The sequence below is a fragment of the Pristis pectinata genome, chromosome 26 (assembly GCF_009764475.1).
Source record: "Pristis pectinata isolate sPriPec2 chromosome 26, sPriPec2.1.pri, whole genome shotgun sequence".
Classification (NCBI taxonomy): Eukaryota; Metazoa; Chordata; class Chondrichthyes; order Rhinopristiformes; family Pristidae; genus Pristis; species Pristis pectinata.
Window position 1 is genome coordinate 32,318,945 of NC_067430.1, and position 26,683 is coordinate 32,345,627.

General features: G+C 42.3%; 1 protein-coding gene across 1 annotated transcript; it reads right to left on the bottom strand.

The window, feature by feature from the left end:
* Positions 1-6: 6 nt before the first annotated feature.
* On the bottom strand, positions 7-26,478 carry LOC127583274 (tumor necrosis factor receptor superfamily member 14-like). The gene is made up of 6 exons (XM_052039059.1): positions 26,350-26,478; positions 17,544-17,802; positions 11,271-11,373; positions 10,662-10,787; positions 8,796-8,951; positions 7-3,499 (listed from the first exon to the last, which is right to left on the bottom strand). The coding sequence occupies exons 2-6, from the start codon at positions 17,559-17,561 to the stop codon at positions 3,435-3,437; spliced, it is 468 nt and encodes a 155-aa protein (XP_051895019.1). The 5' UTR covers positions 17,562-17,802; positions 26,350-26,478; the 3' UTR covers positions 7-3,434.
* Positions 26,479-26,683: the final 205 nt, after the last annotated feature.

Consider the following 26,683-nt stretch of genomic DNA (forward strand, 5'->3'; position numbering starts at 1 on the left):
ACACCTGATGGAATAATCTGGTTTATTGCTGAGCACATACTATTAGACAATATTCTTCTTTCTTGCTTGTATACAGTGTAAGCAAGTTTTTATTACATAATGCTAAACATGATTCAATGTAACAAAGTACATTCTTGGGCTAGGCCATTTTAAGATTTATTTTAATCATAATTTAGCTAACAATATCATTCTGGTTTTAAATTTTATTGAATTGGAGGCATGTCTACAATATAGCAAAATCACCTTAGCCAATCAGCACAGCACGTTAGCACAGATCATATACATTATTATAGACAAGAGACTTGTCACTTAAAAGCTTGCATCTATCTCTCTCTGTCTCTTTCTCTTTCTTTCTGTTTAAATAGTTTTAGTTTAGGGTCTAGTCTTCCTTTACATTAAGATTAGATAAATTAAATCCTCCATCTTGGTTGTCCAATGACAGGGATACATAAACAAAGGACAGATTCCTTTAAGTTTGGTCTCTAACACTGGGAACTCACCCCTTCCCTATTCTCATAGTCATACAACAAGGAAGCAGGCCTTCAGCCCAACTGGTCCATAGCCGACCAAGATTCCCTTCTAAGCTTGTCTTATTTGCTTGTGTTTGGCTCATATCCCTTTGGCTAAACCTTTCCTATCCATATACCTGTCCAAATGCCTTTGAATGTTGTTCATGTACCTGCCTGAACCACTTACTCTGGTTGCTCATTCCATGTACTGACCACCCTCAGGGTGAAAAAGTTGCCCCTCAAGTTCCTATTCAGTCTCTCCCCTCCCACCTTAAGCCTATGCCCTCTAGTTCTTGATTCTTCAACCCTGGGAAAAAGACTGTGCATTCCCCTACCTATGCCCTCGTGATTTTATACACCACTCATTCTCTTACTCTCCAATGAAAAAAGATCCAACCTGCTCAACCTCTCTCCATAACTCAGTTCCCCAAGTTCTGGCAACACCCTCATAAATCTCCACTGCGCTCTTTCCAGCTTAGTGACATCTTTCCTTTAGTAGGGTGACCAAAACTAAACACAGTATTCCAAATGCGGCCTCACCAATGTCTTGTACAACTGCAACATAACATCCCAACTTCTACACTTAATGCCCTGACTGGTGAAGGCCAGTGTGCCAAAAGCTTTCTTCACCACCTTGTCTACCTGCAATACCACTTTCATGGAACCATGTACTTGTACTCCAAGGTCCCTCTGTTATACAACACTCCCCAGGCGCCCTGTCTTTTACTGTGAAAAGTCCTACCCTCATTTGTATTCCCAAAATGCAACACCTCGCACTTATCTGTTTGGCGTTCCTCGGCCCACTTACCCAGCTGATCAAGATCCTTCTGTGAATCCTGATGACACTGTCAACAACACGACCTGCAAACTTACTAATAATGCCATGTACATTCTCATCCAAATCATCGATATAGATGACAAATAGTTATTCTGTTAGTTTTCCAGAGGGTTGACTCAGAAGGCGACTGTATCCACATAATGAGTGGTTTTGAAGCAAACTGGACATGGTGTCCTTGGTAATTAGTGATCTTGTGAGAAGGCCTTACCAGAAAAGGGATATCCTTACCTAATCCCTATCCCAGGTTTAAGGTGAGAGGGGAAAGTTTAAAGGAGATTTAATTTTTAAAAAAATTTTATTTACAGCGTGGTAACAGGCCCTTCCGGCCCAACGAGTCCGCGCCATCCATTTTAAACCCAAATTAACCTACCCGTATGTCTTTGCAAAGTGGGAAGAAACCGGAGCACCCAGAGGAAACCCACACAGACATGGGAGAATGTACAAACTCCTGACAGACAGCGACGGGAATCGAACCCCAATTGCTGGCGCTGTAATAGCATTGCGCTAACCACTACGCTATCGTGCCGCCAAGGCAAGTTTTTTTTTACAGAGGAAATGGTAGGTGCCTGGAATGCACTACCAGGGGAAGGGATGGAAGCAGATACGATAGCAACAGATCAGTAAGAGGCATTTGGACAGGCAGGAAATAGAAGGATATAGACCATGTTCAGGCGAGCTGGGATTAGTTTGGATTCGCCTCATGGTTGGCAGAGATTGTAGGTTGATGGGCCTGTTCCTGTGCTGTACTGTTTCTAGGTTCAATGTTCTATCTCCTTACTTACCTGATAACAGCAAGTAAGTTTTTCATTGTACGTGGTGCATACATGTACTTATGCACATGAGAAATAAATTTGACTTTGAACCGCTTGTGCTTTCCATGTTTATTAAAGATAAATTATGCTGCAAACTGGGAACTTGCAACTCTTCTTACACTAAACATGCAAGTAGATCTTGTAGTTAAGTATTTCATAATGTAAATCGAAATGAAGGATGGGAATATAGATTTGGAAAATAAAGATAGATTATCAGCTCTTTCTTAAATTATCAAAATTATGTCTTCAAGTGTTGTGAGGAAGGTTTATACACATGGTACTACATCGTTAGGTATTTTTAGTATACAACTGAAAGTAAATTTTGAAAAAGGAAGTTCTGGAGCTTGGCGTTATTTAAAACAAAAGACAAGATGAGGTGCATATATATTTCATAGGAAGAAAAAGAGAAAGGTCCAACCAGAAAAATAAAAGTATTTTTTTTCATTTTGAGATTTGTTGGATGAGTGCTTTGCCTTCCAGGCTGAGCAGCTGTCATGATATCAGCTGCTCACGTACACTATATTATGTGGAGCTGGAAATTTACCCAAAGTCAGTCTTATAGACTATAAAGGTAACTTATGGTTGCTTTGTTGTTACTTGCGGCTGTATTGACTCTTTGTTGGAAAGATCACAAGTAATATCCTTAAACTGGATGAAGGAAATGGTTTGGTTTGAGGAAGCAAACTTGGTCAATATATTGACTAGTGAGCCAATCTGTTTGGTCATCAGTAATAAATTAGATTGTGAGTTTGCCTGCATTTGTTTCAGAGTATTATCGGTCTGTGTGAGACCAATTTTAATGCCTTTGATATCAGCCATTCCAGAAATTAAAGCTTCTGAATGCCAGCCATTCCAATCTGTAGTGCACTCTTAATGTCTGCCATGCCAGTTTGTACAGCAACCTGCAGGCCAGCCATGCCTGATTGAATAGTATTTTGCATATCTGCTAGCCCAATCTGCATAACATTCTGCAGACTTGCCAAGTTGGTCTGCATTACTATTTTGTAATTCTGTAATAGCTTTATTTCCTGTCTCCTGAAGCCTTAAAGATTCTTTAGGAAAGGTTTGATCAAACGTTTGCATCATTGTCATTAGTGTCTTTCTTATTGATACAGGGTCCTGTCCACGGGCAACCTTGGACTTCCCTGTGGTTGTTTCAGGAGCTGACTCCCACTTCCAGAGTTTGTCCGATGCTTCTGGTTTAGGAAACAATTTCCTCCTTAGCGTTTGTTCCCAGGTTGCAATGGATTCTGTGTGTCTTCCTGATCCATAAGTTTAAACATTGGCTTGGGTAATTACAGACTGTGGTGTTGGTTTCACTTCATGTTGCTTGGGAGCACCTGTGTTTGTTTAAAAAAAACTGTGAACATAGTAATGTGTACTAAAATGAAGATCTTGTTACCAACAGTTATGGTGTGGTAATAAGATGTTAAACTGAGTCCTATCACAAAAATATAAGCAAACACATTCTAATATTTTAGGAAAAACAAGGGCAATATATATTTCTCAAGCAACATCAGATCATTATCATTTAGCTGTTTCTGAGAATTTCCTGTACACAGCTTGGCACAGTAAATTACCTTTCAACTGCACTTCATTGGCTGTAAAGCATTTTGGGATGTCAGAAATTACAAAAAGCCACTGTATAAATGTTTTTCTGCAAGCATCAATGAAAGCTCTGGAATTATTGGAAACATTGTGCAGACAATATTGTCATGCTATTAAATTATTTTACATAGTGAATATGAACACTGCAACCATTAAATGGAACTACTGTAAACCCAGTACAGCAGAAAATAGCAATGAGTCAGGATGGTTGCATAATAAAATCTGCACACATTGAATTATACAAATTCACTTACAACATTGTGATCTACAGATAGTTTGATGGGAAGTTAATTACCCAATTGTCTCCATTTTGGCCAGGGATTTGAGTTGACGTCATATGCTGCCTTTATTCTTATTTTAATTAATTAAAACAATATTTTGTAGGACCAATATCTGTCTCTAAGTATACTTTGAAATGGACAAGCTAATGTGATAGACTTTTGTAGTTCATGGCTGGCAAGAATGGTGGCCTAATCACCCTCCACCAACCGACATCTTCAAGTAAACAATCTGTGCACTTTTCTCCAGGCAATGAGCAGTACACCAGCTCATTAGCTATTGTTGTGACACATTCATTTAGCTGACCAATAATTAATTTTGGCACAAATTAGGACATCACTGAACATTTTCCTAATCTCTGAAACAAATTTATTATTCTGGAAACACTGAATGCACCACACTCATTAGAAACACCAAATTTAGAAAACATGTTCAATAAAGCTCATACTGTACACCCATCGACTGAACATATAAAATCAGACTTCTTGTAAAGAGTACCTAACACTTATCGTGTCTGGAGTCCAACTTTTTTAAATTGGATACGTTTGATTTATCTTACATGATTTCCATATCCTCTTGTTCTATAGGTTACCCTAACATCAGCATTGTTGCTTTTTATTGTGACTGTCATTGGATTAGATTTTGTACCCTTCAATCAAAAATGAATGTGAGTTGGTGTTAACTCTGTTTTCCTGGAAAGGATGATGAAGGAAGCATAGCTCCCTGCATTTTCTTGGGTCTTTGGGGCCCCTTTTCTCCTCCTCTTATTAACCTTGTATATTTCAAATGCAGAGTAGTAATCCTTTAAGTGGCCCAGTAAGTTTGAGATATGCTGTTTCAGAGATGCAGGAACACCAAAATCTAGGCCAAAAAATTAATTTGCTTGGCTCTGCATTTATCAATGCAATTTATCTATGTAACTTCCACATATTAAATGTGGAAACAGTCATTCTATGTGATTTGTGTATTCACAAAATTCACCGGCATAATAGTGCATATAAGATGTTATGCATTTTGCCACATACTTGAGAGTTCTCATTCATCTGCAAAGCTCCTTTGGATCATTTGCAGGTGAAATTAAGGTCATTTCTCTGCTTTTCAAACATTGTGGGCTTTTACAGGAAACCAGGCTTTCATAATGCCTCTATTCAGTGTATATAAAGGGCTAGCAGCACTCTGAATGTGCTGGAAATGTGAGTATTGTGAACATTATTTGGAGATATGGCAGGTGGCTGCACTTGAGCATTGGATGATGTGCATTGTCATTTCTTAGTTGTTACTTTCTGTACAACAGGAATTGTAGGCACAGGGCAAGCATTGGAGGCTGGGCTGATTGACCAGGGAGGAGGGGAAGAAGGACCCAAAGACCCAAGAAAATGCAGGGAGCTATGCTTCTGTTTCTGCTGTTCAAAGAAAATGAACTCAGCAGATTAGGTTTTCTAAGTCTGTGGTGACAGCGATCTAAGACTTTCTCACAGAACTCAACTCACACATTCATTCCGCAACTGCTCTGCTTGAGAGGTTAAGGCTTGTACTTCCTAACCTCTGGATCATTCTGGAACATTAGTAAAGTTTAAGGAATAGGGAATTTGTTTCATTTTTCCTGAGCTGAAGCTATCGGACAGAGTGGCACATACATTTGCAAAAATGGTAGATCTCTCATAAGTTCAGGGAGTGACAGACTGTGCTCTCACTGTGCTGGGACCCTCTTAAGAACACTGAGCTCTTCGTGAATCACAGGGGTGTCAATCCTGAATATGCAATTCACTTGGGACCAAGAGAGGAAATTTCCCATGGTCAATGCCAAGTATATAGGGAGCCCACTATTTGCATTGCCTGCTATAGTTTAGCTGTGCCTTGCACAGAGGTCTGCTTTGTGAAGAATAAGGAAGGCCTTTCATTCATTGCCTTCTATCTTTACCTTTAACATGATAACTGTAGAATCATTAGGTGCCACAGTAAACGACATATCTGGCAGTTCAAACGTGAACATCTATGAAATGGCATGGCTCCTCATAGGCAGTAACGGAATTGTATTTCTCAATAATCAATAACCTAATATTCTGTTATATCCCTCACTGTTCAATTAAGATCAAGTCAAATGGATCAACCCTGGTTCAATGAAGAGTGTAGAAGGAGAAGCACTGGCATACCTAAAAATGAAGTGCCAACTGGTAAAACTTCTCAACAGGACTACATGTACAGGAAGTCCCTGGGTTCCGTTTTTGAGACTGTTTGTAACCCGATTTTGTATGTAACTTGGAACAGTGTCCGCGCATGCGCACTTGGCCTGGGGATCGCGGCCGCGCATGGCCCCAGCCGCACATATGCATTTGGCCTGGGGGTTCCCCGGCCGCATATGCGCACTTGGCCCGGGGTTGGGCCAAAGAAGGTGTACCGCCGCTGAGGTAGGATCGGGGGCCGGTCCCGCTTACGAACCGACCTTCGTGGTGGGTTTGTAAGTACGGGCGTTTGTAAGTCGGGGACTTCCTGTATTGCTAAAGTTGAAAGCAGCATGCAATAGCTGTGAACCCATAAATAACCAGTCAGATCAAAGCTCTGCAGTCCTTATGGACAATTAAATGGGCTCCAAGAACATTCCCATCCTAAAAGACGGTGGAACATAGGACTGGAGTGACAGGGACAAAGCTGAAGCATTTACAGCCATCTTCAGCTAGAATTGCCGAGTGGGTAACCTATCATATCAGCTTCCTCCTCAGGTCCCCATCTTCACAAAAGCTAGATTTCAGCCATTCAATTCACTCAACAAGCTGAGAGCACAGGATAAAGAAGAGGCTATGGGACTCGAAAAATTCTGACTATAGTATTAAAGACACGGGCTCCAAAATTGGCCATGTCTCCTGGTACGCTGAATCAGTACAGTTACAATGCTGGAAATTGCCCAACAAAGTGGAAACTTTCTCAGGTATATCCTGTATACAAAAAGCAGGGCAAATCTAATCCAGCTAATTACCACCCATTCAGTCTTCACTCAATCAACAAAGTGATAGAAGGTACTGTTGACAGTGCTATCAAGCAGCACTCATCAGTGGGGAAATATTCTATTATTAGAGTTATATCTATCAAATAGAAGATGTTGTTGTTGGAAATCAATCATCCTTGTGATAGGACATCACTGCAGGGTTTCTTTGGGGCAGTGTCCTTGACCCAGCCATCTTCAACTGCTTCATCAATGACCTTCCTTTTGTTACAATTTCAGAAGTGGGGTTGTTTTCTAATGATAGCACAATCTTCAATTCCATTTACAACTTGTCAGGAAATGATATGCCCGTGCCACACACAGCAGGACATGGATAATACTCAGGTTGATAAATAGCAAGATTAATACCACACAAGGCCAGACAATGACCATGTCCAACAAGAAAGAACCTATACTTGACATTCAATGCAATTACTATCACTGAGTCACCTTTAACCAGAAACTTAACTGGACCAGCCACTTAGATAGTGCAGCCATAAGGACAGGTCAGAGGCTAGGTATCTTGCAGTGAATGACACCTCCTAACACCCAAAAATTTCCCATCATATATAACGCACAAGGCAGGTATCTGATGAACTCCCAACACTCAGCAACCTCAACATTCTTTGACAAAGCAATCTGCTTGGTTGATGTTCTATCTAGCAGCCTAATCACATCTTCCAGCACTGCATCAGTGTAGGTGGAGTATGTACCGTCTACAACATACATAGCAATTAGTTTTTCAGGCTATTCTAATAGAACCTCCCAAATCCACAACCTCTACCAAAAAGAGGACAAGGATAGCAGGTGTATGGGAATACCACCACCTTTACATTCCCCTGTATCCTGATGTGGTAATGTTTAGCCATTGCTTTATTGTTGCTGGGTCTAAGTCCTGAAACTCCTTAGCCAGCAGCACTCTGCTAGCCTCACCATAAAGACTGCAGAGGCTAGAGAAGGTAGCTCATCGCCAGCTTTTCAAAGCTGGACAACTGCAACTGTAAACTTGACTTATTATTGGATGGCAGGATAAGCAAGCTGCTTTTTAAGATTCTGAAACCCACTGAAAGAGTGACGTACACCAGTGATCCAATGGATGTGGGCATCATGCCTATTCCTAATTGGTTCTGACTGATTGGCTGGATTTCAGAGGGCAGTTAGTGCTCATCCACATCGCCCTGGGTCTGGAGCCATTACTTGCACTATATTTACAATTAATATCTATTTAATGAAATGAATTTAAATTCTCTGGATGGCATGATATGGATTTAACTCTTTTGGAATCAGTGGTCCTGACCTCAGGCCCAGTAATTGAACCACCCTGTTACCATTCCCAACATTTGAAGCTTCATTGCTCTTGGAGATTTAGAGAACCATCTTACTTGACTGAATGGGTCCTGTAAATGACCCTGCACTTGCTGGCTAAAAAAGCACCTTGATCATTGGATGAGGCATAATAGTTGGAATTGTGTCCTGTCTGGCTTGCTCCTTTATGTCACCCGAGTGAGGGTTGCTGCTAGCAAAATAAGTGCCCTAAAATTTAACTGAACAAAGTGACTAGCATATGGAGGCCCGTGGGCACCAGGAATTTAAAATTGTTTTTTGAATTGACCCAGATTTTGGGGTGGACTTAGATTTTCCCCAGTACATTTCTGTTATGGACACCACAATGGTCCAGAATCAATTTCCACTAACTCAACTTTCACCACACATGCATACTCAGTCACTGTGGAGAATCACAGTGAAACAATCACCAATTTAGTACTTACCTTTGTCATTTCTACTTTCATTGAAAAAAGGTGTGATATATTTTGTACACATATGGCATCTATCTTTTGTTTTTGCCAAGCAGAAATACCCTTCTTTGCAGTCACACACTGCATCCTGGATTTCACTGCATTCTTGCACAGTATCAAGTCCCAGCTCTGGAATTAAAACATAGTCAGATTCAAATTAATTTCTCTGTCAGCCCACATCAGTCATCGTATTGAAGATTGTAGGTTGCAAACAAAGCATGAAACAACAAAAGTTGCTGCTTTAGTTCTTAGAATTTGTAGTTAGAAAAACATGTGATGTGATTTCTTTTGTTGCTGGGTTAATGATTTCTTTGTTATGAGAGGCTCTTCCTCCTCAACCTGCTTAATTAATTCACCAAATCATGACTAATTACTGGTTCCACATCACATTTTCACTATTGGAATTGGTTTATTATTGTCAATTTTGTACCGAGGTACAATGAAAAACTTGTCTTGCATACCATTCGTACAGATTAATTCATTACACAGTGCATTGAGGTAGTACAGGATAAAGCAATACAGAATGCAGAATAAAGTGTCACAGTTACAGAGAAAGTGCAGTGCAGGCAGACAATAAGGTGCATGGTCATAACGAGGTACACTGTGAAGTCAAGAGTCCATCTTATCATACGAGGGAACCGTTCAATAGTCTTATAACAGTGGGATAGCAGCTGTTCTTGAGCATGGTGGTATGTGTTTTCAGGCTTCTGTCTGATGGGAGAGGGGAGAAGAGAGAATGTTCAGGGTGGGTGGGGTCTTTGATTAAACTGGCTGGTTTACTGAGGCACTGAGAAGTATAGACAGAGTCCTTGGAGGAGAGGCTGGTTTGTGAAGTGCTGAGCTATGTCCACAACTCTCTGCAGTTTCTTGTGGTCCTGGGCAGAGCAGTTGCCTTACCAAGCTGTGATGCATCCAGATAGGATGCTTTCTATGGTGCATCAATAAAAGTTGGTGAGTGTCAAGGGGGACATGCCAAATTTTTTTTTAGCTTCCTGAGGAAGTAGAGGCACTGGTGAGGTTTCTTCGCTGTGAGGTCTATGTGGTTGTACCAGGACAGGCTATTGGTGGTGTTCACTCCTAGGAACTTGCAGCTCTCAACTGTCAGCACCAATGATGTAGACAGGTGCATGTGCACCGTCCCCAGCTCTTTGTTTTGCTGATATTGAGGGAAAGATTGTTGTCATGACACTACCGAAAATGAATAGCAAGGGTAGATAGTAGGAATTATTTTCCCAATGTAGGGGTATCAAAAACAAGGGGACTTTAAGGTGAGAGGCAGGAGTTGTAAAGGGGATCTGCAGGGAAAGTTTCTTACACAGAAAGTGGTTGATATGTGAACGGACTGGCAGAGGAGGTAGTGGAATCTGATACAGTCATTATATTGAAGAGGCATTCAGACAGGCACTTGCATAGGCAAGGTATAGAAGGATGTGGTTCTAAGCAGGAAAATGGGATTAGTGTAGATGGGCAGAAGGGTCGGTAGAGATGTGGTGGGCTGAAGGGCCCGTTCTGTGCTGTACAATGCTATAGGCTAATTTCATACTGTTGTAGAGAAAACAACTAAATTTAACGATAGCTGTTGATTTCTGTATGTATCACACACCTGGCTAAACCTTCTACATATAGCCTGCCCATTGCAATACAGTTTATAAATATTCAATCATATGATCGTTGAAATTTTCTAAAACATGCAAAGTAGTTGATCAATAAACACTTCAACGAGATTCGGAGAATAATCCATTTTGTTCACTTTATTCCTTTAGACAGTTGGACAGAACCTTTAGGGGAATGTATTTGGATTATTAAAACATGATAAAGGAATAGTGAATAACTGTTTACCTGGATCACAATACTTGCACTTCAGGCATTTTTCTAAACCATTTTGGTGGTCCATGTAAGCTCCACGAGCACAGGGAATACATATAGTAGCTGATGTTGACGTGCAGTGTTTTGAAACACGTGTACCTGTAATAAAAAGAAAACAAAATACTAGTGCATTACCTGTAAATGTTCAGCAGGTCAGACAGCATCTGTGGAGAGATAAACAGGTAATGCAAAAGTTAATTCTATATCTCTATCTAAATATGCTGCCTGACCATCTAAGTATTTACAGCATTTTCTCTTTTTATTTCAAACTTCCAGAAACCAGTATTTTGTATTTGCCCTAAAGCAGAGCTGCTGAGCTACTTGTCCAGTTTGGAGCTGCAGTTATTCTGTGATTCTTTAAATTAGGACTTTTGCATTATTAGATGTTATTGCTTTGAAAGTACATAGATTGAAATGCTAATCTGTGCAAAATCACTAATTTTACTTAAATATTCTAAATCTTGACAGGGAAAATATATCATTTAATTATATTAGCAAAACCACAATGTTAACCTCTTTTCAAACTCCTGAAGCCCTGAAGACATTTGAGTGCAACATTCATTTGCAAAGGTTGTCACTTACCTGGCGGGCACATGGAGCAGCACAGGTCTTGAAAATTATATTCTCCTGGGCCACAGCTTCTCACCAGTTGCAAGTTAAAAATCAATAAAAGAATGCAACAAATCTAAATGGAAGCAAGAACATTTTAACAAAAACACTCTCGCTGCCCTATGTTACAGTGGGAAAATGAATTGAGGTATTCCTATAAACACAAAGAGGGAAATTCTATATAGTAACAGCACCTTCCATTATTCAATGACGATAATCCAGCAAAACACCCAAGGTTGCTTCTTCACAGGAGGGCTATCAAACAAAAACTGATGCCAAACCTTGAGAGGAGATTTTGGGATAGGTGACCAAAAATCTGGTCAAAGAGACAGATTTTAAGGCTAGTCTTAAAGGAAAAATTACATAGAGAGTTTTAGGAAAGGGATCGCAGTGCTCGGGTCTCAGGCATCTGAAGACAACAGCCAATGATGGAGTGGGAGTTCAGAACTGGTGGAGTGCAGAGATCTTGGAATGTTACAGATAGGGCAGGATAAGATCAAAGAGAGCAACAATCAGTAAGCACAGTGGTGATCAGCCAGTGGGTGAGTTTGGATGGTGTGAGCTGGTTGTATCCAGCTGCTCCCAGGGTCCAGGATGTCTCTGATCGGGTCCACAGCATTCTTGAGCGGGAGGGTAAGCAGCCAGAAGTTGTGGTACATGTTGGTACCAATGACATAGGGAGGAAGGGAGATGAGGTCCTGAAAAGGGAGTTCAGGGAGCTAAGTGGAAGGCTGAAGGACAGGACCTCAAGGGTAGTAATCTCAGGACCGCTGCCAGTGCCATGTGATAGTGAAGTTAAGAATAGGAGGAGATGGCAGTTGAATGTGTGGCTGAGGAGTTGGTGCAGGGGGCAAGGTTTTAGATTTTTGGATCATTGGGATCTTTTCTGGGGAAGGTGGGACCTGTACAGAGTGGATGGGTTACACTTGCACTCGAGGGGGACCAATATCCTTGCAGGCAGGTTTGCTAGTGTGGTTTGGGAGGGTTTAGACTAGTTTGCCTAGGGGATGGGAACCGGAGGAATAGCTCAGTGGAAGAAGTGCATGGAGTAAGGTCAGATCTAACATAGAGAGGCTTTGAGGAAGGAGAAGCAGAGTATAGGGTATACAAGTAGAAAGGTAGATGGGCTAAAGTGCATTTACTTAAATGCAAGAAGTATCAGGAATAAGGGTGATGAATTGATAGGTTGGATAAATACATGGAACTATGATATTGTGGCTCTTGCAGAGACTTGGCTGTCACCAGGGCGGGAATGGATGCTGAATATTCCTGGATTTCACTGTCTTAAAAGGGATAGGGAGGGGGGGAGAAGAGGAGGAGGGGTGGCGTTACTGGTCAGGGACACTGTTACAGCTGCAGAAAGGGTGGATGATGTAGAAGGATCCTCTCGAGTCAGTATGGGTGGAAGTTAGGAACAAGAAAGGAGCAGTTACTCTACTGGGAGTATTCTATAGGCCCCCTGGTAGCAGCAAGGATACTGAGGAGCAGATTGGGAGGCAGATTTTGGAAAGGTGCAAGAATAACAGGGTTGTTATCATGGGAGACTTCAACTTCCCAAATATTGATTGGCACCTGCTTAGTGCCAAAGGTTTAGACGGGGCAGAGTTTGTTAAGTGTGTCCAGGACGGATTCCTGTCACAGTATGTTGACAGGCCGACTAGAGGGAATGCCATATTAGATCTAATATTAGGTAATGAACTGGGTCAGGTGACAGATCTCTCAGTGGGTGAACATTTGGGGGACAGTGACCACCGCTCCATAACCTTCAGCGTTGTCATGGACAAGGATAGGAGCAAAGAGGACGGGAAGATATTTAACTGGGGAAGGGCAAATTATGAGGCTATAAGGCGAGAACTTGTGAGTCTAAATTGGGATGACATTTTTGAAGGGAAATGTACTATGAAGGTGTGGTCGTTGTTCAGGGATCCCTTGCAGGATGTTAGGGATAAATTTGTACCAGTGAGGCAGAGAAAGAATGGCAGGGTGAAGGAAGCATGGGTGACAAGGGAGGTGGGACATCTAGTTAGGAGGAAGAAGGCAGCATACATAAGGTGTAGGCAGCAAGGATCAGAAAGGGCTCAGGGGGAATATTGGGTAGCAAGGAAGGAACTTAAGAAAGGGCTGAGGAGAGCAAGAAGGGGAGATGAAAAGGTGAGTAGGGTTAAGGAAAATTCCAAGGCATTTTTCACATGTGAAGAGCAGAAGGATGATGAGAGTAAAAGTAGGACCGATTAGAGACAAAGAAGGGAAGATGTGCCTGGAAGCTGTGGAAGTGGGTGAGGTTCTCAATGAATACTTCTCTTCAGTATTCACCAAGGAGAGGGGCCTTGATGACGCTGAGGATAGTGTTGGTAAGGTTAATGTTCTAGAGCCTGTTGATATCAAGAGAGAGGATGTGTTGGAGCTGTTAGAAAATATTAGGACAGATAAGTCCCCAGACCCTGACAGAATATTCCCCAGGCTGCTCCGCGAGATGAAGGAGGAGATTGCTGAACCGTTGGCTAGGATCTTTGAGTCCTCGTTGTCCACGGGAATGGTACCGGAGGATTGGAAGGTGGCAAATGTTGTCCCCTTATTCAAAAAAGGTAGTAGGGGTAGCCCAGGGAATTACAGACCGGTGAACCTTACATCTGTGGTGGGCAAGCTGTTGGAAAGGATTCTTAGAGATAGGATCTATGGGCATTTAGAGAATCATGGTCTGATTAGGGACAGCCAGCATGGCTTTGTGAAGGGCAGATCATGTCTCACAAGCCTGATAGGGTTCTTTGAGGAGGTGACCAGGAAGATTGATGAGGGTAGTGCCAGTAGATGTGGTCTACATGGATTTTAGTAAGGCATTTGACAAGGTTCCACATGGTAGGCTTCTTCAGGTCAGAGGGCATGGGATCCAGGGATTCAGAATTGACTTGCCTGTAGAAAGCAGAGGGTTGTGGTGGAGGGAGTGCATTCAGATTGGAGGGCTGTGACTAACGGTGTCCCACAAGGATTGATTCTGGGACCTCTGCTTTTCATGATTTTTATTAATGACTTGGATGAGGGGGTAGAAGGGTGGGTTGGCAAGTTTGCAGATGACACAAAGGTTGCTGGTGTTGTGGATAGTGTGGAGGACTGTCAAAGATTGCAGAGGGAAATTGATAGGATGCAGAGCTGAGCTGAGAAGTGGCAGATGGAGTTCAGTCCTGAGAAGTGTGAGGTGGTACACTTTGGAAGGACAAACTCCAAGGTGGAGTACAAAGTTAATGGCAGGATTCTGGGTAGTATGGAGGAGCAGAGGGATCTGGGGGTTCATTTACACAGATCCCTGAAAGTTGCCTCACAGGTGGATAGGGTAGTTAAGAAAGCGTATGGGATGTTAGCATTCGTAAGTCATGGGATTGAGTTTAGGAGCCGCGAGGTAATGATACAGCTCTACAAAACTCTGGTTAGACCACACTTAGAGTACTGTGTCCAGTTTTGGTCGCCTCATTATTAGAAGGATGTGGAAGCATTGGAAAGGGTGCAGAGGAGATTTACCAGGATACTGCCTGGTTTGGAGAGTATGGATTATGAGAAGAGACTGAGGGAGCTAGGGCTTTACTCTTTGGAGAGGAGGAGGATGAGGGGAGATATGATAGAGATATACAAAATATTAAGAGGAGTAGATAGAGTAGACAGCCAGTGCCTCTTTCCCAGGGCACCAATGCTCAATACAAGAGGGCATGGCTTTAAAGTAATGGGTGGGAAGTTCAAGGGAGATATCAGAGGAAGGTTTTTCACCCAGAGAGTGGTTGGGGCATGGAATGTGCTGCCTGGGGTGGTGGTAGAGGCAGGTACATTGGTCAAATTCGAGAGATTGCTAGATAAACATATGGAGGAATTTAAAATAGAGGGATATGGGGGAGGTAGAGCTTAGATAGTTTTGCGAGGTTTAAAGATCGGCACAACATTGTGGACCTAAGGACCTGTACTGTGCTGTACCGTTCTATGATTCTATGATTATCGAGCTTAAAAAAATCATTTTTAGTGAGGGCATGAGTAGTGGTATCAAATGCATCTCAGAATCAGATTGGTATGTGAGCAACCTGATTCAGATTCAGACACTTACAAAAGGGAGAGGATAGTCTTAAGGAATGGAGTTCGTGAGTGACTGAAAAAAAAAGACTTTATATTTAGTTAAAGGAATTTTCAGCTCCTCTACCATCGTTATCGAGGAGCCAGCAAGAGTAACTGAGTGATCAACAGCTTATTGGACACAGGGTTGAAGGACCAGGAGTTGCCCTTCACGCACAATCTGAATCCACAGAGAAATTAGAGAAAGAAGCAAGTTCAGGGCAGGGCTGTGAGGAACGTTGGATCAGTGAGTTATGGGAAGGGAAAAGGCAGAGCAGATGGCTTTAAGGTAAGTGATAAAGACCATGAGCTGCCAACATTTGTTATTGGAATGAAAGTGGAGATGAAGGATTGTGCATGCTAGGACAATTTAGCATCAGTAGTAAATCTTCAATGATTTCAGAACTGTTGACATTTCTACCTAGATGACATTTGAGAAAAAAACAAAAAATTGTTTTCCTTAACAATTCACCCATGAAGTTTTTGATTTCTGTGGAATCACTGAGACAGAAATGACAATGATACCATGAGGAACAAATCCATTAAGGAAAGAATATACACCATCTCACTTCGTAATCAGATTGACGTTAAATTGCTCTTGGTTTGTCAGAGCATTTTAGTATCTCCAACTTTACTGCAGAGTTAAAAGAATCTCTTTGGCCATAGAAGAGTTTTGGGACCTTCTCTAGTTATGAGATGTGCTGAAGAAGTGTCAGTTGTTTTATTTCTTGGCCCCCATCATTCTCACAAATCACGTCATTAATGTACAAGGGATGTTGCGCATTACTCTGTCCACCTAAGTACCATTTACAGCTTTTCTTAATTTTGTGCTAGGTAAATATATTGAACAAGCATGCTAGGTTCCTCTCCTAGCTGGAAGAATTGTGAAGTATACTGCACAGAATGCCAAAGATTTTGGGCTGAGTAATATTCAAGTTCAGTTAGAATCATAGAAAACTTACAACTCAGAAGGAAGCCTTTTAGTCCATTGTGTCTTTGTTGGTCATATCTCCCCAGTCTAATCCCATCTTCCAGCACTTGGTCTGTAGCCCTGCAGATCATGGCTCTTCAAGTACATATCCAAGTACTGTTTAAATATCAAAAAGTTTTCTGCTCTACTGACTTTTAAGGCAGTGAGTTCTATATTCTATGTTCTGGGTGAAAAATACTTCCTTCCTTCCCTCTCTAATCCTTTTACCAACTCTCTGCCCTTGTCACAAGCAAATAAACTTAATCCATCCAGATCTGAGCCCCAGAAATAAGACTGGTGATTGCCCAAATATATTTTTCACCTGGAAGAGAATTATTTTAACTGTGCTTTCAGATTTAGTCCTTATAAGAAGGTCTGGCTTCTCCTTCCAAATAATTACATTTCAAAATAAGAAAGGCCTGATAACACCCCAATCGCATGGAAAATTCCCTTCCAACACCATATGTACTGTACACATACCTTTTGCCTCTTGTCCCTTGTATTCAGAGCAGTTTTCACTTTATTGACATGATCACTGTCTCCAGAATTGGCAATTTTTGTGCAAAAGCCGTAGTCATGTAAAATATAGTTAATGATTTTGGATAGAAGCAAGTTGAACAATTAAATCTTTAATTATTTAAGTCCCCTTAAGTCATTTTAGCAGTGCATTGAGTATACTTGTTTTATGTATAATCAGGAAATGGCAGAAATATTAAATAAATTGGAGTATATCTGTCTACGTAGATGAAATGACAAATCCTGGACATATCAGAGTTATGTCTAATATATCTAAATAGACAGAGTGAACTGAAATTGGAAACGTTCAGAAGCTTTTGGATACAAATGGAAGCAGAATACATGACAATAGGACTCTAACTAAAGCCAATTCTGTCCTCACCAGAGACTACACACTCACATTTCTATTGCAGCACCTTGATCAGCACTCCTACTGAGTTCTGCTCGGTCAGAGTGCTCAGGGATTGTAACCTGATCTCTGTCGAGTTTCACTATATGGGATGTCCTTAACACTGAGCCATGAGAGACTTGCCTTGGAAGACATTCAAAATATAATCACAATTCCTTAATAAAATATTTATTTTTAATGATGACACTTAGACTGATTCAAAAATTACAGGCAGGAAGGTATTGAAATAAACTGTCAACGCTTACCACACCAAGTAACTCACCTCTGGGGATCCCATCATTCTCGCACGTGTGCCAGGAACCCAGGTGCCAGCTCAAGCTCTAACACTAAAATGCAATTTGTAAAATTAAATTGCTCTCCACCTCGCTGAATACTGGATAAGGATTGTCGGTGCTTCACTCAGAACGAGAGTAACAGCTTTCAGTAACAAATTTCGTCTTCCTCATTTTCATTTCAGAGCTCTAGGTCAGTGACTTTGCTGACTTGCAGTTCTCTTTGTGTTGGAATTTACGTCCCTTGTTCTGAAAAGTTAAATTTAGGACATTGTTGAACTTTTTGTTACTAGGTTACAGTCGGTATTCACGAACAGCATGACATTGAGAAGGCCTTTGCAGATAAGTTGGATCCAAAATTGGCTTGGCAGTAGCAGACACGGTGTGATGGTAGAGGGTTGTTTTTGTAATTACATGCCTGTGACTAGTGGTGTTGCGCAGGGACTCTTGCTGTTTGTAATATAGATAAATGATTAGGATGTGGATGTAGGAGGCAGGCTTAATAAGTTCGCAGATGACACGAAGATTGGTGGGGTTGTTGGTAATGTGGAGGGTAGTCTTAGGTTGCAGAGTGATATCAATGTGTTCGTGAAGTGGACTGGGAAATGGCAGATGGAGTTTAATCCTGATAAATGTGAGGTGATGCATTTTGGGAGAACTAATGAGGCTCTGGCATACACCTTGAATAGTTGAGCTATAGGGTGAATTGAAGGACAGAGGGACCTTGATGTGCAAGTCCAAGATCCTTGAAAGTGGTGGTGCAGATAGAGAATGTGGTTAAGAAGGCATATGGAATACCAGCCTTCATTAGTTGGGGGACTCAATACAATAGCAGGGAGGTTATCCTCCAACTTTATAAAATATTGAGGTATCTAAAATTACGTGATTTGAGGTATATAAAATGATGAGGGATATGGATAGAGTTGACTGTGGAAAACTTTTTCCCTTATCAGAGGTGAATAAAACTGGAGGACATGGATACCATTGCAAATGGTGCAGACTGCAGCCATGGTGCTCAGTGCTTAGGTTAGTGTGGCTTCACTATGGTTGTGAATTAAATTTCTTTGGCAACTCCAGACTCCTGTGCTATAGGCTACAGTGTGTCTGTAAACAAAAACTGCACTCCACGAATTTCAGAGAATATGGAGAGTGAAGCTCAAAGTGCAGTTACTTCAAAATAGATGAATATTGCATTTCCAAAAAAAGCTTCAGAAAACAATCAACAATTTTTTAGAAATCCAGGTGCTATTTTTCTTAAATCTGCATCTTCCAAAATCTGAAATTGCAGTACATATTCTGCAAGTCCCTAAGCATCTGCATAAACATAGAAAATAGAATAATGGAAAACTATGTCCTGATGAAGGGCCTCCACCAGAAACGTTAACTGTCCATTCCCTCCATAGATGCTGCCTGACCTGCTGAGTTCCTCCAACGTTTTGCGTGTTGCACAGAGGGGGGCATTTGGCCAATCATGCCTATACCAGCTAAAACAGGATTGTGGGGTATGGACAATTGGTGGAGGATTCTAAAGAGAAGTCATCAGGAGTTAGTGGAGGAATCAGTTGCAGGGGCAATCAGTGGGAGGCTAAGGAACATCAGCTAATAGGGGTAGGAGCAAACATCAAAGAAACTACGTCAAGTGGGCCTTATCTAGAAGAGAATGACTTCCTGGACTTCCCACAGTTGGCCAGATGAGTCCCCTTTACCAGACGCAAGGCAAACCTCAATCCAAGGAAGTATTTTAACTTCACAGGTTAGAGAATGATATTGTGCTAATCCCAGTACTTTACCTGGCTTTTCAGAACAGTGGTGAGTCTTGAGTTTGCAACTACCTGCAGTGTATTGCAGCAGGTATAGCACAAAGCAGTAGAGAAATGTGTGTAACACCCTGTCTGGGATGTTGAAGAATTGGTTGCCTTGATGCAAATGCACCGCAAAAGGGTGTGTGTCCACAAAAGCACATTAGTAACTGTCACTCTGGAAATGTAGTAGCATATGTAACTGAACTGCAGACATGAGTTCAAATCCTACCACAGTAAATGGGAATCTAAATTCAGCTAACTAAATTATCCCCAGATTTAAAAAAAAGCTGGTATTAATAATGGTAATCAAAAAGCTACTGGATTGTCATTAAAAAAAACAAATGGTTCACTTATGTCCTTCAGGGTAGGAGATGTGCTGTCCTTACCCACTCCAGCCTAAATGTAATTACCGTGTGGTTGACTCTGAACTGCTCTTTGAAGTGGCCCAGCGTCATTCAATTTAAAAACAATTGGGAATGCACAGTGAAGGCTGGCTGTACAATAGCATCACAGCACAGAAATGGGTCCTTTCATCCTATCCATGCTGACTGTGATGCCTATCTGTAAGGATATCCCTCAGTCTCCCATGTTGCAGTGAGAATAAACCCGGCCTATCCGATCTCTACTTTTAACTGCAGCCCTCCATTCCAGGCAACATCCTGGTGAATCTCTTCTGTATCCTTCCTGTAGTGTGGCAACCAGAACTGTACACAATACTCTAACCAAGGTATTGTACAGCTGCAGCATGAGGTCCCCACTCTTACACTCAGTGCCTCAGCCTATGAAGGCAAGCACACCAAATGCCTTCTTCACTGCCCTATTCACCTGTGTTGCCATTTTCAGGGAGGTATGGACTTGCACCCCAATGTCTTCCTGTACATCAATGCTCCAGAGGTCCCTGCACTCTATACGTCCTTCCAGTATATGACTTCCCAAAGCTCATACTTGTCCAGATAAAATTCCACCGGCCAACACTCTGCCCAACTTTCCAGCTGATCTTTGTCCCACAGGAAATAGACAGCCTTCTTCACTGTCTGTGACTCCACTGATTTTCACGTCATCTGCCATCTTACTAATCAGACCAACTAGATTCTCATTCAAGTCATTGAAATATATTACACTGAAGCCCTCATTCTGTGGACAAAGAAATCATCTTGGAGATACCATTTCAAGCATTGAGACACTTCTTTGATGAGCCTATTTTTCATGGAGGAGGGTGTGAGGGTAAGGAGCTGGTTTCCACTGAGGTCAACACGCATGTTGCAATGGATCACTCTGTTCTTTTGAACACTGTGGTCTTTGGAGATACAGTCATGGTTTCCTGCTAATTGGCCAAGCTACATATGTAGTTACATTTTCATGGACACATTTCTCACTTGCTGGGATTACAAAAACTGGCTGCATGTGTTGTGTAGAAATTGGAATAAAAATGAATTTGAAACAATATGTCACAGAAAAAAATACAAAGATGAAAATAAAGTTTGACAGTGGAATTGAAAAATTGCCACAGATACCAGGTAAACCTTGGGATGATCAGGTCTAAATTTCTTGAGTTAGGAAAGTCACACTTCCTAATTAACAAGTAACTTGTACATCAGGTGGGGAAAATTTAGGAAAGGCCGTCTATCGAGGAGAAGTAGTGAATACTGCTGTAATACCTGGATCGGGGCTGACAAGGATTGATTAAAAAAAAGCAAGTGAAAGGTAATGCATTTACTAAATAACTAAGAAATCATTTAGAATTATGATTTCTGCTTTGATTAGTGCTGAACTGCTTGAAGAAGTGTCAACATAGGTTCCTGGGAAGAACACAGGTTAGCAGATGGCTCTGTATTAACCAGATAGAATTAAGGCCCTGCTCTCAGACATTGCTCTGTGTAAAGCTCCATGCCATGAGATCAGTAACCCTTCTGCAGATGAGATCATCATCAATCCCTGCATCACCTCTAGATTCAATTGTACACTCCTTTAGTATCCCTTCACAAGCTTCATCTTGTCCAAAATCTATACCTAGTCCCACACCATTCTACTCAATGAGTCTCCTTGTGCTTGTTGATCTACTTTGCTTCCGTGCCCTGTAGTACATTATCTTTATTAACTCAGCTCTTCAATTCCAAATCCCTCCACCAATTTACCCTATCCCATTGACTGCAGTGAGTATAAAATGTTCACAGTCAGATGGGGGTCAACATGATGTTACAAGCTTCTGGGATGCTGCCCAGGAGTGTGGAAAGGAGCAGAAAGTCTCGTTCCCAGTACTCTAATCCTGGATAAAGTTGGGCTTTGCAATAAACCAAAGGGCTTTACATCTTCCTGAAAGTAAATGTAAAATCCATAAAAGTATTTTCAAGTTGTCTCACTATTTTAGTACAAACAATATTATTATTATTATTGTTCTACAACCAACATCAGGAAACAGGTGATCATAATTCCAATACGCCAATGGGGATGCAAAATTCTACCAGACTCTGACTACAAGTACTTTCTGATGTTTTAAAATAATCAGTGTTGATAAAATTATCACATTCCTAACAAAAATACAAATGTTCCAAGGCCTTGATATATGCAGAAAAGAACTCAGTGTTATTAACAAGAAGCAGCATGTCTTTATTGGCAGAAGGAAGCCTTGGGTTTTGTCCTTTGCTTGACAGCCACCAGTCAGAAATTAAATATTAGAATAAAATTCATTTAAGTAAAGAACTTACAATAAAACGAGCTGTGGAAAAGATTAGGATTCATTTCTGTTCAGTGATACCACTGAGCAGTTTTGGTTCTGCAATCTGATTTCAATTCTTTCAGTTTGGAAAGGAATAACCCAACCCAAAATTACTCAATTTTTTTTTTGTGTTTATCATGTAGAGAAGTGGGAAGTCGATGATTCAGAATTAACAGGCTGTATGGTTGATTGTTCCATACTTTCCTGTAGAGACAAATTGTAAAAGTAGCAGGGATTGAAATCGAGAAGTAATGAGATAGTATCTGACCGCGAGTGCTGCTTCTCCACCACAAGTGTGACAGTGACACTTTATTTCTTTACCATAGAACAATATGACACAATACAGGCCCTTCAGCCCACCATGTTGTGCTGCCCTTCAAACCACACCTAAAACCATCTAACCCCTTCCTCCCACATATCCCTCTAATTTAAATTCCTCCATATGCTTATTTAACAATCTCTTGAACTTGTCCAATGTATCAGCCTCCACCACCACCCCAGGCAGCGCATTCCATGCACCAACCACTCTCTGGGTGAAAAACCTCCCTCTGACATCTCCCTTGAACTTCCCACCCATTACCTTAAAGCCATGTCCTCTTGTATTGAGCATTGGTACCCTGGGAAAGAGGCGCTGGCTGTCCACTCTATCTATTCCTCTCAATATCTTGTATACCTCTATCATGTCTCCCCTCATCCTCCTCCTCTCCAATGAGAACAGCTCCAGCTCCTTTAGTCTCTCCTCATAATTCATACTCTCTAATCCAGGCAGCATCCTGGTAAATCTCCTCTGCACCCTTTCCAACGCCTCCTCATCCTTCCTATAATGAGGTGACCAGAACTGGACACAGTACTCTAAGCGTGGCCTAACCAGAGTTTTGTAAAGCTGCATGATCACTTCGCGGCTCTTAAACTCGATCCACCGACTTATGAAAGCTAACATCCCATAGGCTTTCTTAACTACCACCTGCGAGGCAACTTTCAGTGATCTGTGGATATGAACCCCAAGATCCCTCTGCTCCTCCACACTGTCAAGAATCCTGCCATTTACCTTGTACTCCGCCTTGAAGTTTGTCCTTCCAAAGTGTACTACCTCACACTTCTCTAGATTGAACTCCATCTGCCACTTGTCAGCCCAGCTCTGCATCCTATCAATATCCCTCTGCAAGCTTCGACAGCCCTCCACACTATCCACAACACCACCAATCTTTGTGTCATCTGCAAACTTGCTAACCCACCCTTCCACCCCCTCATGTAAGTCGTTAATAAATATCACAAAAAGTAGAGGTCCCAGAACTTATCCCTGCGGGACACCACTAGTCACAGCCCTCCAATCCGAATGCACTCCCTCCACCACAACCCTCTGCTTTCTACAGGCAAGCCAATTTTGAATCCACATGGCCAAGCTTCCCCGGATCCCTTGGCCTCTGCCCTTCTGAGGAAGCCTACCATGTAGAACCTTGTCAAACGCCTTACTAAAATCCATGCAGACCACATCCACTGCACTACCCTCATTAATCTGTCTGGTCACCTCCTCAAAGAACCCTATCAGGCTTGTGAGGCAAGATCTTCCCTTCACAAAGCCATGCTGGCTGTCCCTAATCAGTCCATGTTTCTCCAAATGCTCAGAGATCTTATCTCTTAGAATCCTTTCCAACAGCTTACCACCACAGACATAAGGCTCACTGGTCTGTAATTCCCTGGACTATCCCTACTAACTTTTTTGAATAAGGGGACAACATTCGCCACCTCCCAATCCTCCGGTACCATCCCCATTGACAACGAGGACTCAAAGATCCTAACCAACAGTTCAGCAATCTCCTCCCTCTTTTCTCGAAGCAGCCTGGGGAATATTCCATCAAGCCCCGGGGACTTATCTGTCCTAATATTTTCTAACAGCTCCAACACATCCTCTCTCTTAATATCTACATACTCTAGAACATTACCCTCACCTACACTGTTCTCAGCATCATCAAGACCCCACTCCTTAGTGAATACTGAAGAGAAGTATTCATTGAGAACCTCACCCACTTCCACAGCTTCCAGGCACGTCCTCCCACCTTTGTCTTTAATTGGACCTACCTTTACCCTAGCCATCCTTCTGCTCTTTATGTACGAGAAAAAAGCCTTGGGATTCTCCTTAACCCTACTCGCCAAAGCCTTTTCATGTCCCCTTCTCGCTCTCCTCAGCCCTTTCTTAAGTTCCTTCCTTGCCACTCTATATTCCTCACGAGCCCTGTCCGATCCTTGCTGCTTACACCTTATGTATGCTGCCACCTTCTTCCTAACTAGTTGTTCCACCTCTCTTGTCACCCACGGTTCCTTCACCCTACCATTCCTTCTCTGCCTCACCGGGACAAAGTTATCCCTAACATTCTGCAAAAGATCCCTGAACATCGACCACATCTCTATAGTACATTTCCCTTCAAAAATGTCATCCCAATTTACACTCCCAAGTTCTTGTCTTATAGCCTCATAATTCGCCTTTTCCCAATTAAATATCTTCCCGTCCTCTTTGCTCCTATCCTTGTCCATGACAATTCTAAAGGTTATGGAGCAATGGTCACTGTCCCCCAAATGCTCACCCACCAATAGATCTGTCACCTGACCTGGTTCATTACCTAAAACTAGATCAAAGGTGGCATTCCCTCTAGTCAGCCTGTCAACATACTGTGTCAGGAATCCGTCCTGGACACACTTAACAAACTGCGCCCCGTCTAAACCTTTGGCACTAAGTAGGTGCCAATTAATATTTGGGTAGTTGGAAGTCTCCCATTATAATAACCCTGTTATTTTTGCATCTCTCCAAAAACTGCCTCCCAATCTGGATCCTTCTACATTATCTACCCTTCCTGCAGCTGTAACAGTGTCCCTGACCAGTATCGCCACCCCTCCTCCTCTTCTCCCCCCCTTCCCTATCCCTTTTAAAACACTGAAAACCAGGAATATTCAATATCCATTCCTGCCCTGATGTCAGCCATGTCTCTGTAATAGCCACAATACCGTAGTCCCATGTACTTATCCAAGCTCTCAGTTCATCTCCCTCATTCCTGATGCTTCTCGCATTCAAGTAAATGCACTTTAGCCCATCCACCTTACTACTTTTATAGCCTGTACTCTGCTTCTCCTTCCTGAAAGCCTCTCTACCTGTCAGATCTGACTTTTCCCCTTCCCCTTTTTCCTCTGACCTACTCCTCCGGTTCCCTTCCCCCTCACAATCTAGTTTAAACCCTCCTGAACCACACTAGCAAACCTGGCCGCAAGGATATTGGCCCCCCTCAGGTTCGGGTGTAACCCGTCCTCTCTGTACAGGTCCCACCTTCCCCAGAAGAGATCCCAATGATCCAAAAATCTAAAACCCTCCCTCCTGCACCAACTTCTCAGCCACGCATTTATCTGCCATCTCCTCCTATTCCTACCTTCACTATCACGTGGCACTGGCAGCAATCCTGAGATTGCCACCCTTGAGGTCCTGTTCTTCAGCCTTCTGCCTAGCTCCCTAAGCTCACTTTTCAGGACCTCATCCCTCTTCCCACCTATGTCATTGGTACCAACTTGAACCACGACTTCTGGCTGTTCTCCCTCCCGCTCTAGAATCCTGTGGACCCAATCAGTGACATCCCAGACCCTGGCACCTGGGAGGCAACATACCATCCGGGATTAATGCTCACTGCCACAGAACCTCCTATCTGTTTCCCTGATTATGAATTCCCCTATCACTACTGCCTTCCTCTTCTCCTCCCTTCCCTTCTGAGCAGCAGGACCGGTCCCAGTGCCACAGACCTGGCTACTGCTGCTAAGCCCCGGCAGGTCATCTCCCTCAACAGCCTCCAAAGCGGAAAACCTGTTACTGAGGGGAACAGCCTCCGGGGTCCTCTGCTCTGTCTGCCTGTTCATTTTCTTTTTCCTTTTCCCTCCCCTGACAGTCACCCTTCTATCTACTTCCTGGACTCCAGAATTACCTACTCTAAGGGGGGTGACCATCTCCTTATGTACAGTATCTACAAAACTCTCCCCCTCCCTGATGCTGCGCAGTGTTTGAAGCTGTAACTCCAGCTCATCGATTTTGAGCCAAAGTTCCTCCAGCCTCAAGCACTTACTGCAGATGTGGCCATCTTGGACCGCAGCAAGGTCCACGAGTTCCCACATCAGGCAGCTGCAGCACACCACTATGTCCTCCATCTGAACTAATTCCTTTTTTTTCCTCCTAGTTTTTCCTACTTAAAAATTTGGGACAGATAACAGGTAAACCTTACCATTACGTACCTACCCGCTACTCACCTGCCTTGCCCCTTTACGCCAAAGCCCCTTAAGCCAAAGACCGACCACTCTGCTGCCTCTCACTCCACTGCCCGCTCTGACGCTGCCTGCTGGATATGGCGGTTTGCTTTTTAAAGTGCCCACGCACCGCGCCTGCGCAGTCCAGCCCCCACTCTTCCCGATTAAAACCTATAAAACACTTAAAAAAAAGAACCTTATAAAAACCCAACCCTAATAATAACCTTATTAAAAACTAACCCTTATAATTAAAACCCTATTTAAAAAAAAGATAAAAAAGAAAAACTTATCTGCTCCGAAGTCTTCCGAAGCGAAACGCACAAAGCCACCGAAGTTT

What these genes read in the sequence shown, in the direction of transcription:
- LOC127583274 (XM_052039059.1), bottom strand. An exon ending in GTGCAAGTATTGTGATCCAG is followed by an intron (nt 8,952 to 10,661) that starts GTAAACAGTTAT and finishes TTTTAATTCCAG; the next exon opens with AGCTGGGACTTGATACTGTG. An exon ending in TGAAAGTAGAAATGACAAAG is followed by an intron (nt 3,500 to 8,795) that starts GTAAGTACTAAA and finishes AAACAAACACAG; the next exon opens with GTGCTCCCAAGCAACATGAA.